Raw genomic sequence first — 19,480 nt, 5'->3', positions numbered from 1 at the left:
TTCTCCAGTCACCCACAAAAAAAAAAGAAAGAAAGAAAGAAACATTTCCTTAAGATGTCACCTGCATGAGGACACAAAGGAGAAAGACATGCAGAAGTAAGTAAGCAAAGCTGGGACCTATTATTCTTTAGTAATCCACTGAAAGAAAGCCTGGGGATTCCATCAATAGCACTCACCCAGCAACATCACAATGTCAACATTCCAAAAACAGTTCAGGGCTAGAGGACTGGCAGTGAAGGTACCAGAGAAAGAATGAAGCCACACCAATCCTAGGGTTTCCGTATAAACGCCACAGCTAAGAAGTAGGAAGCAGTAAAACGCCTTCCACGCTGCTGAGCACTGCACCTAACAACGTCCCCTTTCAGCAGTTGGAAGAGCACTCAAACCAGCCAAAGCTTAATGTCATCTGTCAGCGACAGGTAATCGGCTCATCTTTCACTTCTTGATATCACCAGGGACCTGGGCCTCCGGATATGAAAAGTCTGTGCTCAATCAATCAAGCCACCAATATTTGAACAACATGGGCAAAGATAACACTTTTGAAAATGGAGTCTTTTCCTTTAGAGTGAGGGGTTGTGTAGACATTTTTTTCTGTATTCCCTATAATTCAGCTGTTGTATTGAACATGACTTAATCAGTAAAAGTAATGATGTTTATAAATAATTCATTTGCTACCCTTACTATGAGTCAGTGCTTAACATGAAGGTGCTGATCATTGTTCTTTTTTATCCTCCCTTTGTTTTCTCTCTTTATGTCTCTCTTCTCTCCTCTTCCTTTCCTCTCTCCTGCTTTTCTCTCTCTGCTCTCTCTCTCTCTCTCTCTCTCTCTCTCTCTCTCTCTCTCTCTCTCTCTCTCTCTCTCTCTTTCTCTCTCTCTCTCTCTCTCTCCCATTCCTATTGATGGCAGACAAAAATCAAAACTTACTCTATTAGAAACATGTCACTCTAAGATTAACTCAGCCCCATGGGGTAAACACCTACTAAATTCAAAGGCTGTCAGGTTTTTTGTTTTCTCCTCCTTTCATGGGAGTACTACGCCTACTCCTCCTCCTCTAGATGGTGTCTGGATGCAGAAGAAATCAGATATACTCCTGTGACAAAGGTCCTTGGGGCCCTAGGGATCCTCAGCTGCAGCTGAAGGCGTCCTGAGCTGGTGTTTACGTAGTTATTGGTCTTACTGTCCTTTGCAGACCACCGTTGCTGCCATTTGCTGCTTATTAAGTTCAAGGTCCCACACATCACCAGGCTCCTGGCTTCTTTGCCCTGATCACAAGTCTGTGCCAGGACAATTCTGATTTTAACACCGAGGTGACCACTCACCAGGAGCAGACAGGAGCTCCAGGAACCCTCCATACTGGCTGTCTTCACACGTCCCTGTCATGGGAGGTACAGCCATGATGTGTACAGACCCTCCCTCGGGCAGCTGAAATTACATGAGGATTTCTAACACCTCCTTCATTCACCTCCCCAGTGTTACTTAAATCCAGCACATTGGGGGAGGAGGTCATCTCTCCTCAGCGGAACAACTCCACCATCCTAGTTGTACCAGCTCTGCCCTCCCTGCTCCCAGAGAGATTCTAGTTCCTCTTCCTACCTGACAGGAATTTCCCATAATTCCTTGTACTGGCTCTACACTATGACATTATCCTAATCTCTTTACCTAGTAAATAAAACTTTTAGATACTTACAAGCTCTTTTCTTCCCCCTCCACTGGTTTCAGGGACTATGAATTTGCTGGGGTTTCTAAATCTCCCATCTTGAAATTAGAACTTTACAACTGTCTCTTAACCTTTGTTTCTGCATTGACCATGGACATAGTCCAAGGCACCCATTCTACCCCCTAAAGGAGAGGTCTGAGTCTTCAGACTGTCCTCAAAGAGCTGCCAACGTGATTATGAATATGAATATTTGCAAAGCCTCCCAGTGGTAAAGCAGCCCCCCTCAACCCCATTCTTTCTATTTGCCAAGCACTGTGGGAAATCTTATGTTGTTAATTCTGATGTTAATTCATCTTTGAGAGGACCTTTTGGAGGTGAGCTTTATTACCATCTGTACTTTGCAGACCAGATCCGCTGAGATGTAAAGACTTAACAAGAGTTTGGTCAGGTTAAGATGGAAGACTGGATTCTCTAGGACAAATAAGGAGCTGGGAGGGGAAGGGGACATTGGAAAAGAAATGTCCTTCAAAGTCTGAGGTTGACATCCAGAATAATGTAAGGCTCCCCTGTGGAGAGATCTAAGTTTTGTCTTTTTTTTTTTAAGAGATAGTTGCAATCTATATTGTATAGGAAGAAAGGTCTTCATTCTAATTAGTTGTGGGTTTTTTTAATTAATTGTTGTTGCTTCTGCTACTGTGTACTGAGGGTTTTGTATATGAGAGTGTGATTTTTCGTTCAAGGTTGGCACTTTACCACTTGAACCACAGCTCTACTTCTGGCATTTTGATGGCTAATTGGGGATACGATTCTCATGGATTTTCCTACACAGGCTAGCTTCAAAACATGATCCTTAGATCTCAGACTCTTGAGTAGCTAGGATCACAGATGTGAGCCACAGGTGCTTGCATGCTGCTGTTGTTTTGAGACCAGATCTCAAACCATCCTGTGGCCCACGATAATCCAACCCCATGGTCCTCCTGCCTCTACCACCTGAGAGCCAGGATCACAGGCATGCACCACCATGCCCAGATACCTCTCCTTCTTCGGCTTAAATTGTTCATTCCATTTGAAATACGAATGAGTTAAAGTAACCATATTGGAAGCCTTTAGTCTGAAACCTTTCTTAGACTTTATCAGATAAACCCACCCCATGCTGACACATGCCTACTCAGGGTTGTCAATGTCCCATCCTGGGTGGTAAACTCAGAACAGTCATTTCCTGTGAAACAGACAAGCTCAGTAATAATAATAATAATAATAATAATAATAATAATAATAATAATAATGTTGACTATTTGTGGTTACCAGTATGAATTAATAATTTTACAGGTGTGACATCATTTGTCCTTCCCAGCCTCACAATCTGCATATGCATAATTATCCATATTTGATCAATGAAAACACTAGGTTCATAGACATGAAATCATAAGCCTAAAGTCACAAAATAGAAGACAGCAGAGCTAAGCATTCAACGCATGCCTCTCTGATTCCGAAACTTGAAGCATTTCCTACCAATTATACAGGACTCTGCCCTGCCCAAGGGTGAGATTTGAGACACACAACCAACCGGAAACTCGAAGGGACAATCTGTTCTTCTCGGGCAAGTGCAAAAATTCTGCATTTTGCTTTGCTGACTGCTAACCAACCATCTAAATATTATGCTTCCTGAAAAGCACCACAGACACTGTTAGAACACCAAACAGAAGGAGAGATAAGCAGCACACAGAGCTGGACAGTGTGTCCCTGGAAATGAGCAGACTGATGGAAAAACTAACAGTCTGATGAAAATCAATAGGCAGTCAGAGACTCTGCCCAAGAAGCGCTACACGGGGCCTCGGTTCTTGTGTTTCTTCATACATTAAAATAATAATAATAATACACAGCTTTAAAATAATAATAATAGTAATAATAGGTTGCATTTTCTAGATTTCAAAGGGTAATAATTTTTAAAAAGTAAATAGTATCATCTTGTAAGCACAAGTACCTCCTCATTCTCTTTCTATGCTAATTCCCTTCCTCCTTTTTAAGTGTTTCCGTCATCCCTCTGAGCACTCTCTTCAGCCCCAGCCCCATACCCATACATCATCTCCTAGTGTAAGCATTATGCCCACCTTTAGTCCTCAGCGCCACCCAGCCCTGGAGTTCCCGCCTTGCATCTGGCCCCTCCCTCTCTCTGTGTTGACTCACTGAGCTCTCATCTACCTTACTTCCTACCCCCAAGACCCTGCTGCTACCTAGATAGTGGAGGGTACCATGTGCTCTCTCTCTGGGGGAAATATGGCTCTTCTAATAAACCTTGTAATTATCTTTCTCCTGTGCCTGCCTCCTCGTGGTCCCCTGGGATGGATGTGACGGATCCTTTCACATAGATTTACTTCTAATACAGTCACAAAGTCCGACCGGATGAGAAGTTGCAAAACAGAACATCTAAGCTGATTCCAGTCGATTCACTGCCCATCTTTGAAACATCTTTAATTCCCCCAACTCCAGGTGTCTCGAGCTTGATTGCACGTCCTTCCAAAATGCTTCTATCACTGCTTTGAGAGGTAAGACGATAAATTACAAGTGATAGATTGCCAGAAGAAGACTTCTACATTCTTCTACAGAATGCTTAGGAACAAGTCTCTCCCAATTAATGTGCTCAAGCTGAACGTCCACACTCCTGCCTCACCCACTTTCCCACAAAACAGCTGCTCCATCCCCAGGATCTGCCCATCCCAGACAGCACCACCACCTCCACCCACACCATTGCTCACGTCAAAATGCTAGCAACTTCCCCCTGGGGTGTTCCTTTCTCCAATCCTTTCGATCCTAAGCATCGTCAAGTCTTGTCAGTGCTTCCTAACAAACTTCTCTCCATCTCATCTTCCCCTCTTCCTTCCCCAGCGATGCTCTCCCAGAGCAAAGCACCATTGCTTCTCACCTGGACTAAGACAACTTCCTTCCCTACCTTCCCCTCTCTAATCTGTTCTTCATAGGTTAGCCAACCTAATTGTCATAACACACAAATCCAAATACGGTGTTCCCATTGGCTTATAGGAGAGAATCTAAAATCAGAACCATTTCCCCTAAGACCTTCATGGCCTGGCTCAAGCTTCTCTCCAGCCTCAACTTTGGCCATTATTCCCTTTCTGTCACTATCACCACACTGGATTTTTTTCCTCTCCTTTGAATAATCTAAGCACTATCACTGTTTTCCATCGCGGTTCCCTCTGCCTGCAATAGTCGATCCCCAGTGTCTATTTGGACCACTATTCCGATACTCCAGGTCTGTGATAAAGAACCTTTCCTGACCACCCAGTATCACCATTGTCCTGAGAGCTACTTCTTCTCTATCTGTTCTCTTTACTTCTTCCTCTCTGGAACTTTCCATAAACTACCATTATGTTACTTCCATATTTATTTATTATTTTTTTCTACCATAATCTCCAAAAGCTTGCATAAATCCCAAGCATAAGCGGTAACAAAGAACAAACGATGTTGAATGAACCAAGCCCTCAGGTACTCTACTGCATTTCTAATAAAGCATAGACCAGAGACATGTAACAGCCTTGTGTGTCAAAGCAATCAGCCATACAAACTTACCCCAAAAATGCTTTCAGTTAAGTTTGCAGAAGGTATTTCTAACTGATTGCATTGAACTGGGGAGCAAGACACAAAGAAAATAAACACAATTAATTTGAAACAGATGGAAATCTGGTTAGCTCTCCACTGGTGACTTGACTCAGGGTCTCTTAAAAACTATTCTTTCCCCTTTCACATTTTATAAGTATAATTTTCAAGTGCTAGATTCTATTCTTGGGAAGGGCATTCAAGCTCCCCAGCAGCCTCCAGAAGGCTCCATTCATCTTGACAGGGCTTGGCTTAATTGAGTCCTGTGGGCTCACACACATTTGCATACCTGCCAGATTTGGTGGATGGTCATGCTTAGCTACAGCTTTATAAACAAGCATCCCAAGGTGAGCAAAGCACTTTTGGATCCTTGAATAGGGCACTGGAGAAATGGGGAATAACATAGTTATTGAATGTGGATTTACTTAATATGCTAAAATATGCCTTCGGGTTGTCAGTTCAAATGTCACAACTTGCTAAGAAAGCCAGGGGAACCTACAGAGCAGACAGAAAGCAGATGTTTTTCTAAGTTTGAGAATTTTGTTTTTGTTTTTGTTTTTTAAAAAAAAAAAAAAAAGGCCCAGCTACTCACAATGGAACAACACCATAAATTCCTTAAGCTGAGTCTTTTGAGAAGAACAAGAATATTGTCGGAAGTAAACAGAGGCAATAGAAAACAAGTTCAAACTCATAAAAACCATGGACCTTTTTTTTTTTTTTGCCGCTCGTGGGGCCTGAACTCTGGGCCTGGGCGCTGTCCCTCAGCTCTTCAGCTCAAGGCTAGCACTCTACCACTTGAGCCACAGTGCCACTTCCAGCTTTTTTCTGTTTATGTGGTGCTGAGGAATCGAACCCAGGGCCTCATGCATGCGAGGCAAGCGCTCTACCACTGAGCCACCTTCCCAGCCCCTTTAAAAAAAAAAGTCTGGGTGGCATGTAGAAAAGTTCACGCTTCTGTCTTATATCTGTGAGGACAATTCAATGACAGGTATTAAACCTAAAGGACTAGTTGAGACTCCATTATTTGTAAATCTTTATTCTCTTCTGATCTCCACCTTCATATTTCATTTCTCTGGGGGAAAATATTCAACCCACCAGAGATGTTACCATTTAGTGCTTGTGCGCAAAAACGCAAAACCAAGTCATGTGCTGTATTCTGAACCCTTAACCCATCCCAGGACCCCCTTAACCAATTCTAGACACAACCTGTTCAGGTAGAGAAGCTCCTCTCTCACTTTCTGGTCATCCCTGTAGATTGGGGGTTGATTAAAAAGAAGCACAGCACAGACATTCTGCTGATCGTATTCAGATTTGGAATATCCAATTTTTATTCCTAGCTGCCTTCGCCTAAATAGAGATTCACATATCTTCCTTCAGATGGATTGCTATGCAGCAGGAGATTCATTCATGAACGAAGCAGACAAAACCCATGGCCTTATGAAACATGTCACTTAACATGAGAACCAAAGCAATAAATTCCAGCTGATGATCTCTAAAATGCATACATTTTGGCATAGCAAGGGGGACCAGAGGGAAGACAGGTCTGTATCTAGGACATGAGAAAGAAGTATCATGGACAGTTCCTTAGAGGACGTGACCGTGGGCATTCCAAGGAGGACAAGACAGAGGAGCAGACAGGGGAGGTGTTGTATTCCAGAGAGAAGGACAAGTCTAGACCTAGTGACAGAAACCAAAGTCTTTGGCATTCCCAGGACACTGGAGTGTTTTGTTGATGAAACACACTGGAGAAGGAGAAAAGAGACAATGGGTAAATGAGTGGACATGAACACAAAGGCCCTGCTGGCTTTTGCCAAATCAGATGACTCGGTTATTTTGGGGAGTCCCTGAAGAGCAACGTTTGACTTTCCTAAAAGTAACAGTGATCCAAAAAATGATAGAATGTGAAGGAGAAAGAACAGAAAAGACCATCTAATATGTAGTATTTTCCCTAGCTCATAAACATGAAATGTAGTGATGTCGCCAGTCGTGGTGACAAAATACTTAAGACAATCAACTTAAAGGAAGAAAGATTTGATTTTGTTCCTGGTTTCAGATGCTTCAGCCCTGGTCAGCTGATTCCATTGTTTGTGGACAGGTGACCAGGCAAAACATCATCATGGCGCCAATATATGGTAGAACAGAGCTGCTCACCTCATGGTGGCTAGGAAGCAGAGAGGTGCCTCCCTTCCCTTCACATCCCCTCCCTCTGTTTCTGTTTTCTGGACAGAGAAGGAGAGACAGAGGGGGTAAAAAAGGAGCAAGGAGGTACAGGGAAAGGAAGAAAAAGGAAGAGAAGCAGAAGAGGAGGGAAAGGAAGAAGGGCCAGAAACAGAATATATCCTTCAAGATCACATTCCTCAAAGAACTATTTTCTCCAACTAAACCACACACACTAACACTTCCATCACCTTCCAGTTGTACCTCTAGCCTGGGCACCAGGCCTCTAAGACATGAGCCTTTGGGGGGATATTCTATCCAAATCCAGGGTCAACAGTTGGTGTCACCACTGGAGACATTAGTGTAGAAGACCTGCTGTGCTCTGGAGGGTATGTCCACTTTGTCTCAGCACTTTGATGTGTGTGTGGGCCAGTACTGGGGCTTGAACTCAGGGCCTCACACTCTCACCTGGATTTTGCACTCAAGGCTGGAGCTCTACCAGTTGAACCATACCTCTACTTCTGGCTTTCTGTTGGTTAAATGATGATAAGAGTCTCTCTGATTTGTTTGCTTGGGTTGCCTTTGAGCTATGATCCTCAGATGTCAGCCTCCTAAGATTACAGGTGTGAGCTACCTGAGTCTGGTGAAACCCTGTCTTCTGCAGGAATCACCTGACACCCTCAACTTCCTTTCTTTCCAGATAAAATCATTTCTCATGAAGTCAGAGACCCCAGTTCAGCCTCTCCCTCTCATGATCACACACCAGGCTATTCATTTGGAGGTTGTTGAGTCACTCAAACCCTAATTGGTTTTATTTACTCTTTTACACTTAGCACTTTCCATGAGCGAAAGGAGGAGGAGGAGGAGGAGAAGCAAGAAGATCATGTTGAGGATGAGCACCTGCCTGGGGGTCAGATGCTACAAAAGGCAGAAGGTGCTCAGAGCACTGAGAACAAAATCAAGAAAATGGAAGATGATGAGACTGTGGAGGAAGGTCCTGATCTCAGGAAGAAAGAACCTCAAAACGAAGGAAAGGGTAAGAGCAGCCCAGCACTCCATCCTGGTGTACTTGTGGGCATCCTTTGCATTTATGAAATAGGACGGTACAGCTAGAGTTCCTAGGGCAAGGGCAGAACTGACATCACTAACAGTTACTTAAAATAATTAATAATGACGACAACAACAACAATAATAATGTTGCAACAGCAAGTCTGCAGAGCTTCTACTACCAAGACTGAACTTCTGGCTCAAAAATTCTGACTTTTTTTTTAATCCAATGTTGGGCCAAAGAAGATTGCCTCCAATAAAATCAAAAGCCATGCATGTCAATAGCTTTGGAGCTACCTTCTGTGTCCTGACTCACAGAGTCAGCCTTATTTTCTCAGACATACAATCAGATTACTTCATGGAAGTATAGGAGCACTGTCTCCAGAATACAGATTGATTCTGGCCAAAGACCCACAACTCTTTGTCCCATTTATTATCTTTGCTTCTTGAGACTTGAGCTTTTCAGTATTGGGCTTTGTTGTTATGAAGTGAGACAAACAAATGAACCCAGGGATGATACAGTAAGAAAGAGAACGACAACCAGCCAATGAAGAGTCTTCCGTGTGAGGAGTAATTGCCCAGCCAATCAGGAGTCTCTTGGTGGAAGGAACAAGTTGCCCAGCCAATAGGGAGTCTCTTGGTGTGAGGAATGAATTGCCTAGCCAATGGTAGACATCAAGTTGATGCACAGAATAGCAACTGGGCTGCCTAGAGGCAGATCATAGCCTCTCCATCTCTCTCGCCTTAAAATTCATTCTTCTTTCTCCCTCTCCTTGTCCCCTCCCCTCTGTCTAACCTATCTATCATCTAAAGAATTACTTATCTTTGCCTGTGGCTCAAAGGGTCTCATTTACCACCCTAAGTTAAATATACAAAGGAGCCTGAACTGTCTGTGCAGGAAGAGCTGGAGGAAGCAAAGAGACAATCCATCTTTGCATTTCCATATCTTCTTCTTCTAGCTAAAACAAACAAACAAAAGACAGACTTTAGCCAGGAACTGGTAGTAGCTCATGACTGTAATCCTAGTTACTCAGGAGGCTGAGCTTTGAGGATTGCAGTTCCAAGTCAGCCCCGGCAGAAAAGCCAGCAAAAAGATGGAAGTAGATATGTAGTACAAATGGCAGAGCGCCAGCCTTAGAGGGAAAAAAAGGCTAAGGGAGATCACAAGGCCCTGAGTTCAATCCCCAGAACCAGAACAAAATGGGTGTCTTACCATGTAGCCGAGGCTGGCCTCCAACACATGATCCCCCCAGTTAGACCTCCCAAACAGCTGGATTACAGGTGTGTACCACCACATCTGGTTGCTTGGGTTTATATGTAAGGTGGAAAGTTTTCTTTACACTCATTTTCTGACTGGGTAACACTGATCAATACCAGGGAGCTATTAGTTATTCCAGGTGCTAAAGAGCGACAAACTGCACTTGTAAGAGGGGGACACATACATTTCCCAAATTACCTCCAGGACCCTCCCAGAATCAGAAAGCATTTCAAGTTCTGCTGATGTTGCACACATTTTTGAAAAGTCATCATTTTGATTCCCCAAAGTCTTGACTTTAGTCACATTCTGGCCCAGGCAAGCTGTGAACATGTGGCCCTGATAAGGAAGAGCTTTTTAAAAAAAATGACTCATTTGCAAAGCCCAGTCTTACTTTCCAAGACTGAAACTAGTAATCAAGGAGAATTGTAGGGTAAGGAAAGAGGAGAGAAGAGACAGGGCAAAAGTGGAAGGGAAGAAGAGATCTTTTATCTGCAGATAAAAGCCTGAACTTGAAACGGAGCAAGTACATAACCTTCACAGAGTTCAGACAGTAATGTCAACTTGAAAGGCCATGAGAGAAACTGCAGCTGATCTCCCACCAGACACTTTCTGAGGGTCTCTTCTCCCTCCCTGGCCTTCCCAGACAGCCATATTGACTCACCACAATTCTCCAGCCTACCCTGTCTTTATTTCTCTCCAGTTCTGTTTAATAATCGAAGGTCCCTTTATTTTTTCACCTCTTTCAGGCATCGGCCATGTAGTGGTCAATTAAGGTGACCAGGGATTCAGAGTGAGCTTAGGATACAAAATTATGTCCATTCCTTCAATCAGCAAACACATACTCCCACTATGAGTCAGGCATTGAGTCCAGGTGCCAAAAAGGCACCAGAGAATAAAATCAATACAGATGATCAAAGACAGGGAGACTGATGGCCCATTAAGGATCCCAATCCCTTCTCCAACTCTCCCTCAGCCCTGCAGAGCAATGACTCTGAACACAACTCCCACCCACACACAGCCCCAACCATCCCAGAAGGTCGGAGCTCACTCCCTGGAAAAGCTGTGCTTCGGAAATGTTTACCCCAGAGCCCAAGTACAGAATCTACATGGCACACATATATGAGCTAGTCTGCTTTTTATTTTCCTCCCACGTGAAAGCGATTAGTTAGACTTTTCTTCCATCTGGGGGTGTCTACCCACTTCTGACCCTGAAAGCTTAGGAAATTACAAAGCAAGTTTCCAACTGATGCATCTGCCAGTGCCCAGGCAGATGTCCACAGCCACTAATTTGCTCTCATAGCATCTTGCAAGACTCGTGTACTATAGAAGGACAGAGGCTGGATAGAGCTGGGTAGCCCTGTTAGCTTTGAAGAAGAGAGACCAGCTGCAGAGGGCTGACTTTTCACTGCTTAACGAGGCCCCTAACCCAACAGATGAGGAAATGTCTACTGATGAGAAATGGAGAGACACACAGAAGGAAAGAGACAGAGACAGACAAGACAAGACATTTGAAAACAAATGGGTTTGCTTGGAAATGTGTGGTTGCCAACACAAGTTTTTGGAATCTAAGAAGAGTAGTTCTGACTGGCTGAAGAATCCATCGCCCTCCTCACTCAGAGAACCACATGGTTGGATCGGAAAACAGCCCTTGCCTACAATCTGCCTCTGCTTGAGAGTGTCGAAGGGAATTTGGAGGATTGGAAATCAAAGAGAGAACTTGCTCCAATTTGTCCAGAGGCAGGAAAACACATCTTTCAGACTAATATTGGGTAATGGGTAATGGCGCATCAGGCCAAATTTGCTCTCTAAGGCTGGTCAGTATAGTAAAGCATGATTGATTGTTTGTTTGTTTGTTTCTGGAAGGGGTAAGTAATTGAAAAGGAAAGGAAAGTAAGTAGGATGAAAGGCACAGAGAAGATGATGGATTGTAGGCTTACAGGGTATCTGATCCCATGGAACTAACTTTGAGGCTATAAGCAAATCTTTCCAATATTTGTCTCAATCTTCTGGGAATATATACATCATTCTAGATACATGTATTGAATCGCTTCCAGAGAACAGCTGTTCTTCAATTTCCTCTCACTCTTCCCTCTACAACCCTACCCCTCTACCCCCCAAAAATCATTACTAAGGATGGGAACATAAAATTACCAGAACTCTCTGGTTATCTCATAGGATAAAGAGTAACCTGGGCTTCCTCTCTCTTTTCTCTCCCTCTACCTCCTTTAATCCCAGTCCCACCTTTCTCTCCACCACCCAAGATGACATCCTGAGATAGGAGGGGCCAATTCCTTCTAGTCCAATTAACTACAAACACAGCAGAGCACAGACATATACTGGCCCCGAAAGCTTTGCCCAAGCCCAAGGAGGCTGGACTCCTCCTAGAACATAACTCTGGGTCAGTGGGAGCTATTTGAGACAGGGGCGGGTATGAATGCTTGGGTACAATTCAGGCTAGAGCTGGTGTGCCAAGCATCCAAAGGGTAAGTATTCCCCTGACCCTCTACACACACACACACACACACACACACACACACACACACACACACACACACACACACACACACACACACACACACACACACACACACACACACACACACACACACACACACACACACATTCCCCTTCTCCAAAGCTACAGCCCAGGCAGCAGTTCAGCAGAAGGAGAGCAGAATTCCTGCTCAGACAGAACTCCCTACGCAGCCTGTGCATTTGTGTTGTGAACATTTCTTGAGAATCTGCTATATACAAGACGCTGTGGCCAATCATTGCCACCTCATTCCCCTCTCCCCACCTCCAACCCCCAATGTGTAAGTTCACAGGACTGGAATCCTGCCATGGCCTCCCAAGGAAGTGTTTGGGCAGACTCAGAAAGAATCCTTCCGAGTTGTTTTGTTTCTATCTACTCCAGCATCCTGGGAAAATTGCTGTGCTAGGCTTATTGTAGGCTCTGTTGTTAATACTTCTAGAAGAGAAGGGCTTTACCCCAGGCCGCTGGAGGTACTCAGAACAACATCAACAAACACCATACATGGCTCTCTGTAACATCAGCAACTTCCATCTAGGGAAAAGGTCTGAGCAATACCCAAGGTCAAGACTGGTCTAGGAGAGGAATCCAGAGATGGCAACTTGCCACTCAGACCCCTCTGGTACTCAGAGGTGAGAGAATACATAAATATCCCCAACATTAGCAAGATAGACAAAACTGACAACAGTCCTCTTGCTGCACTGATGATGCTGGATGAAGGAGCACCAGGATAGAAATCAGTGCTTTAGGATTTTTAATGCAACAGGAGGCATCCACTAGGTGAAAGTTGGTAAATGAAGGCCTCCAGGTCATATGAACTCCTCTTGTATGACTTTATGAACTAAGAACAGCTTTCTAGTTTGGGATGTTTGAAACATAAATCAATTGCCAAAAAAAGAGTAATAATTGTATTTAGTGACACAAAACTTCTTGGAAAGTCAAATCGTGGTGTCCATAAATAAAGTTTTATTGAAACACAGCTATGCTTACTCATTTACATAATGTCCAAGATGCTTGTAAGCTGTGACAGTTTGTTGTTTGGTTGAAAAAAAGACCATGGGGTCCACACAGCCTAAAATATTTACTATCTGGCCTTGTAAAAGAATGTTTGCCGACCTCTGTACTAAGGCTAAAGAAGAACCCTGCTCACGCTCAGGCAAATGAGAAGATGGCCTAATTGGTTCTTTAATTTACCTAATGAAACAATCATGTGGGAGCTCCTAATGATCTTCTCTATTGAGTTGAATGCTCACGACAAGAATCCACCTTAGGTGACATTAGCAGAACAAATCACCAACAGTGCATCTGGGCTCAGGGAGTTGCATTACCTTGAGTAGCATGTTCTCACAGAATCCAGAAAAGCTATGAGAATGTATCTCCTAACCAGAGCTCTCATTTTGGGATCTGAGTTGAGGCTTCTCTGGTCATGCTGTAAGGTTAGACTGCAAGAAATGAACTCTATTCAAGCTGGAGGAGGAGCAAGCGCCATGGATGAGATCCCAGTGTATAACCTTTCTCTCTCTCTCTCTCTCTCTCTCTCTCTCTCTCTCTCTCTCTCTCTCTCTCTCTCTCTCTCTCTCTCTCTCTCTCTCTCTCTCTCTCTCTCTCTCTCTCTCTCTCTGCTTCCTTGGAACAGATTGGAAGTTGCCAATCCCCCTGGACCCTGTCTCCCTGCCTGCACTATCCTCCAATCTGAGCACCGCCAAAGGCTTGGGCCGAAACTGGGAATTGTCTATCCCAATAACAAAGAACTTCCGAATACAGGATGTAAGTCTTTCTAGGATCTCTCCCCGCTCCTTCCCCTCCATCGTTTGCAGAATGAAAAGCAAGCATATCAGCCAGGTGCAGGTGGCTCACGCCTATAATCCTAGCTACTCTGAGGAATGTGGTTTGAAGCTAGCTCAAGCAGGAAAGTCTAAGAGACTCTTTATCTCCAATTAACCACCAAAAAGCCAGACGGAGAGCTGTGGTAGAGAGCCAGCCTTGAGTGAAAAAGTTAAGGGACAGTGCTCAGGCTCTGAGTTGAAGCCCCAGTCTTGGAACACACAGAGAGAGAGAGAGAGAGAGAGAGAGAGAGAGAGAGAGAGAGAGAGAGATTTAATTGTTCACTCATATACAAACTTCTATTACGGATATAAATGAAATAGATAGATAGATAGATAGATAGATAGATAGATAGATAGATAGATAGATAGATAGATAGATAGATAGATAGATAGATAGTGTGGGTAAATATAAATGGTTTGCAAGGATCTTAGGGTCCACTTGGGGTGTGACCAAATAGAGAGAGACAAGCAGTATGTCAACTAGGGATACAGATCCTTTGAGTAACTGGTGTAGAAGGGAAACGGCATTCTGAAGTGTGAATGGGGATGAGGTAGGGGAAGGGGAAAGGTGAAGGCAGGGGTTCAGGCAGCAGAAAAGAGGCGTGCAAACTTCAGATCATGTGCTAAACGTGATGATGATGATGATGATGATGATGATGATGATGATGACAATGGGAATGATGAAGGTAATGACTCACTGATGTCCATGTGGCAAATCAGACAGGGGACAAAAGAGCTGGGGGAGGCCAGGCCTGCAGGCCTCTTTCGAGTTTCACTACAGATACAGCTCTGCATTTGGTCGCTCTTCTCGGCAGTTCTTGGGGCTGGTCTGGCTCCGTGTGAAGCCCTTTGGCCCCAGCCTGCAGCTCTTCAAAGGTGATTTCTAGAAACCTCCTTTCCTTAGACCAGAGTGGTAACTCTGAGGCTATGAGTGGAGATTTGAACTTAGTGCAAAAGGTGATAACACTGAGGGAAGTCCTGTTTTTTACTTTACAGGGTCTATTTTTTTCCCCAAAAATAAGTCAGGGGGTGGAGTGTTGATCCCTGGGATGCTCCCCAGCCTCTGATTGTTATCAACTGTGCATCCTGACCGCCTCCCAGGCTGCTTCTTATTCTGGGGTCTTTATGGTCAGTGCTGGAAAAACAAAAACGAAACATCACACATTTTTGTTTTCCTTCTGTGTGGGATGCAGGAAATGTCCTGAGTCCCTAATTGCCATGAGTCTCTCCCCTGAGGACAGCCACCACCCAGCCACCCTGTCCTCAGCACGCCCCACCCTCCAGGAACCCCACCCCCAACACTTGGCCACCAGCCAAAACCCATCTGCTAATCCCTTCAGTTGCCAGCTTTTGTTCCTGCGGAGCAGGAAAGACATACGGACACAGCATTTACTGAACCTCATCCAGACACAAGGAGTAACCAAGTGTTCCAGAGTTCATCCCCCTCGGTCCACACTGGAAAGCAAGCTGGGCACTGGCGGCTCATGCCTATTATCCTAGTGACTCAGGAAGCTAAGATCAAGGTTCAAAGCCACACTGGAAAGCAAGCTGGGCACTGGCGGCTCATGCCTATTATCCTAGTGACTCAGGAAGCTAAGATCAAGGTTCAAAGCCAGCCTGAGCAGACAAATCTAAGAGACTCTTACCTCTCCACTTAACCTGAGGGGAAAAAAACAACAAAGCAAGAAGTGGAGGTATGGCTCAAGTGGTAGAATCGTCCTCATTATCATCGTCATCACCATCATCACCATCATCATCATCATCATCATCATCACCATCACATGTCTCTCTTCTACTGCCTGCATCCTGCTCCTCTACCCTGCCTGTCCCTGGCCTGCCTTCACCTTTCCCCTTCCCCTACTTCATCCCCATTCACCCGTCAGAATGCCGTTTCCCTTCTACACCATTTACTCAAAGGGTCTGCGGACCTAGTTGATGTACTGCTTGTCTCTCTCTATTTGGTCATATCCTAGTTGGACCCTAAGATCTTTGCAAACCATTTATATTTATCCACCTACATGGACCACACATCTATCTATCACACTTGTATCCCTAAAATCAGTTTGTGATATAAGTAACAATTAAATCATCTTTCTGTGTGTGTGTGTGTGTGTGTGTGTGTGTGTGTGTGTGTGTGTGTATGTGTGTGTGTTCCAAGACTGGGGCTTGAACTCAGAGCCTGGGCACTGTCCTTTAACTTTTGCCTTAAGCAAAAACAAAACAAACAAAAACAAAAAATCTCAAGGCCCTGAGATCAAACCCCAGTATTGGCACATATGCGCACATACACACACACACACACACACACACACACACACACACACACACACACACACACACACACACACACACACACACACACACACACACACACACACACACATTTTGGAAGCCAAGCATTTCTCCCCTACTGGCTACACATGGGCAGAGCAAAAGGAGGAACCCATTGTAAAGAAGAATTGCTATCCAGGCAGGATTTGGGAAGGAATGAGAGCAGAAGAGAGAACCTAGATGAGGGCAAGGTGGGCAGGAAGGAGGGAATGATGGAGACCAAGAGTCAAAGCACGGGCAGGCAGGGGGCCTACCAGGAGCCTCCATCCACTCTGGGCAGTGAGGCTTGGTGGAGGGAGACTCCTTGAAGCAAGGAGGGAGGCGATGGCCTTTGTCTGGCTCCGGAGGCTATACAGAAAACTGGGGAAGGTTGATGGAATTCCAACAAATCCACAGGAGGCACCTCTTCCCTCCCCGAGAGCTGGCGCTCTTAGCGTGAACCCCTGGGCTCCGTGTTCCCGCGTAACCATGCACTCTGGTCCCTCTGCAGTCACACCTGAGCCATCAGCCCCTAAAGAGCCCTTTCCAGCACCTGATGGACCTGAAGGTGGAGAGGAGACTGGCCAACCGGAAGGAACGCCGGAGCCGCTTTGGCGATATCGATGTCCACAAGTGCTACCCGTGTGGACAAATCTTCTCTCCTTTCCAGGCTCTGGCCACCATGGTGAGCACTTCATTTGTAAGAGGTTGCAAATAAAATCTTCCGGGGTGAGCACTACCAAACCACCCTTCTTTCTCCTTTGGAGAAATGGATTAATCAGCTCAAAAAAAAAAATATGCTGCCTAACAAAAGATTCCAAAACTCAGTAGCTTATCATCACAAGCATCTAGGCTTCTGACACATCATCTGTACATGTTCCTTTCAGTTTTGTTCAGTGCAAGCTCACAGGATAGGGGAGAGTACAGAATTGAGAATAATTTTCCCATCTGACACTAGCCTTAGTTTCTGTGTCATCATCATCACCATCATCATGAGCAAGTGAGGTTCTAGGGGGGAATCTGAAGGCAATATTTGCAATATTCAGAGGCAAGGTAATTTCAAGAAAGGAAGTAGACCTGGGAGAGAAAGCTTTGGATGTACATATTCCTCTGATCCTAAAATTTGAGTGTACTTGTCCATCCCTTGGGAAGCTGGATTAAAACGTGGATTCCAAAGCCTGTAATGATTCCAATTTGGAGGGTTTGGGGTGGAACTTGAAATTGCCCTTTTACACAATTGTCTATCCACCACTCCTGCACATTAGGATTCGATCCGTACATCCCAATCTTGTCTGTGGGGTGGCACACACAGAATATGGCACTTCTTGGGAAGCACACTGGAAACCAATCAAGACTTACCAAGCATGAAGGGGTTCACCATGGACCTTGGTTCCAAGTTCCCTTGGACTATGTATGGCTTAACAGTGTGCTCCAAAATGCAGGTCAGGAGCTTTCAGTCATCCACAGATCCCTTCCTACACACGAGATTCACTTGGGTAATTCATGAACCTTGCTAATGTCCCAATCTCACCTCAGAACAATTAAATAAGGCCCACAGACATCAATCGGCAGGTTGTAAAGCTCCATCAATATTTGTCACCAACTCATTCTGGTGTTTCCACTTTCTCATTCATCCCAGATGTCCAACACCCTCTCACATCTAAAATCCCAGGTAACCCAACAATGCCTGTTTAAAGAAAAAAGTCCCAGATCCTTGGAACCAGAGCCAATTCAATGGTTGATCACTCTATCCGTTGATGATTCCCATCTGTGGCTTAATGTAAGGACCCCTGCTCTTCAACCTTTCTGGAAGTTGGCTCAGATTCCCTCTCCATTCACTGACCAGCATTCCTTGAACACATCTGCAGTCCAGAGGTAGGTCCTTGGCAAAGCCAAGGAACCGAAATCTCAACTCTCCCCTGGCAGAACTTAAGAACAAAAACCCCTATGCAGGAGGAGCTTATAATCTGTCTAGGGAAACCAAGCCAGGGTAAAAATTGTGTCATGAACACACACAGGAATTGCTCAGGAGAAGAACCATAGTCAATGGCCCGGAAGGTGAGAATAATCCAGATGAGTGCTTTCTGCCACATCCACCCTCAGGGGCGAGCAGGATCTATCCCTTCTACTTGGAGGGATGGCGCTCATGTGCCTGGCTCTCACTCCTTGCTAGGTAGAGCGCTACCTACGTTGCAAACCTGTCCTTCTCTTTGACCTCCGCCATATGAGTGTTCATACTGATTTCAAAGTTGAGGCAACAAACTCTGAAATACATACAGTCACTTGGCCATGATGATGGACCATGGCAGAGGCGAGATCTGAACTTGAGGTTCACTGCCACGAACAGCTGGCTACGATAAGGTGGAGAGAGGTGGCGGCTTCCCCCACTCTCTGTTTCATTGCCATTTTATTCTCTGCCTCTTAGGAGATGCGAAAGCTGGTGCTCCCCCAAGACCTGCTCATGAGTTCTCACATGCCAAAGCCGGATGCTTCATGCTTCGCCGACATGAATCTCCACGAGTTATTCTTGACTTCCACAGAGCTGGGCTTAGGAAAGGCTGATGACTACCACGGCAAAGAGAAACCAGTGAGCCATATGAAAACACCTTTATTCCCCCCGATAGTTAATGTCTCAAAATATAACCACATGAAATAAAACTGGCAAATCTGCCTTTCGGACCTCTTGCTGCAAGACTCTGCATTCGAACAGTGAGAGCACAGAGACTCAAGCGAGCATGCGGAGACACTTGCCATTCAGATAAGTGAAGGAATTCTAACACCTTTGCCTCTGTGAACTACTGGGGAAAAGCACAGCCACAAACAGAATAGAACAGGGTGCTCATTCAGTCCATTAAACCACCCCCCACTCTCTCTCTCTCTCTCTCTCTCTCTCTCTCTCTCTCTCTCTCTCTCTCTCTCTCTCTCTCTCTCTCCAGATTCTCTCTCTCCTCTCTCTCTCTCTCTCTCTCTCTCTCTCTCTCTCTCTCTCTCTCTCTCTCTCTCTCTCTCTCTCTCTCTCTCTCTCTCTCTCTCTCTCTCTCTCTCTCTCTCTTTCTCTTTCCAGATTTTAACTCTCTACCCTC

The 19,480-nt window shown here is 44.9% G+C and overlaps 1 protein-coding gene across 1 annotated transcript; it reads left to right on the top strand.

The window, feature by feature from the left end:
- The first annotated feature begins 216 nt into the window (after positions 1-216).
- On the top strand, positions 217-19,067 carry LOC138807495 (uncharacterized). The gene is made up of 5 exons (XM_069993285.1): positions 217-419; positions 8,260-8,462; positions 13,898-14,028; positions 16,909-17,082; positions 18,823-19,067. The coding sequence occupies exons 1-5, from the start codon at positions 400-402 to the stop codon at positions 19,051-19,053; spliced, it is 759 nt and encodes a 252-aa protein (XP_069849386.1). The 5' UTR covers positions 217-399; the 3' UTR covers positions 19,054-19,067.
- Positions 19,068-19,480: the final 413 nt, after the last annotated feature.

Source organism: Dipodomys merriami, unplaced genomic scaffold (assembly GCF_024711535.1).
Source record: "Dipodomys merriami isolate MVZ:Mamm:240054 unplaced genomic scaffold, mDipMer1.0.p SCAF_42, whole genome shotgun sequence".
NCBI classification, from domain to species: domain Eukaryota; kingdom Metazoa; phylum Chordata; class Mammalia; order Rodentia; family Heteromyidae; genus Dipodomys; species Dipodomys merriami.
The sequence above is the reverse complement of the archived record's forward strand: the minus strand, read 5'-3'. Positions and strand labels throughout refer to the sequence as shown.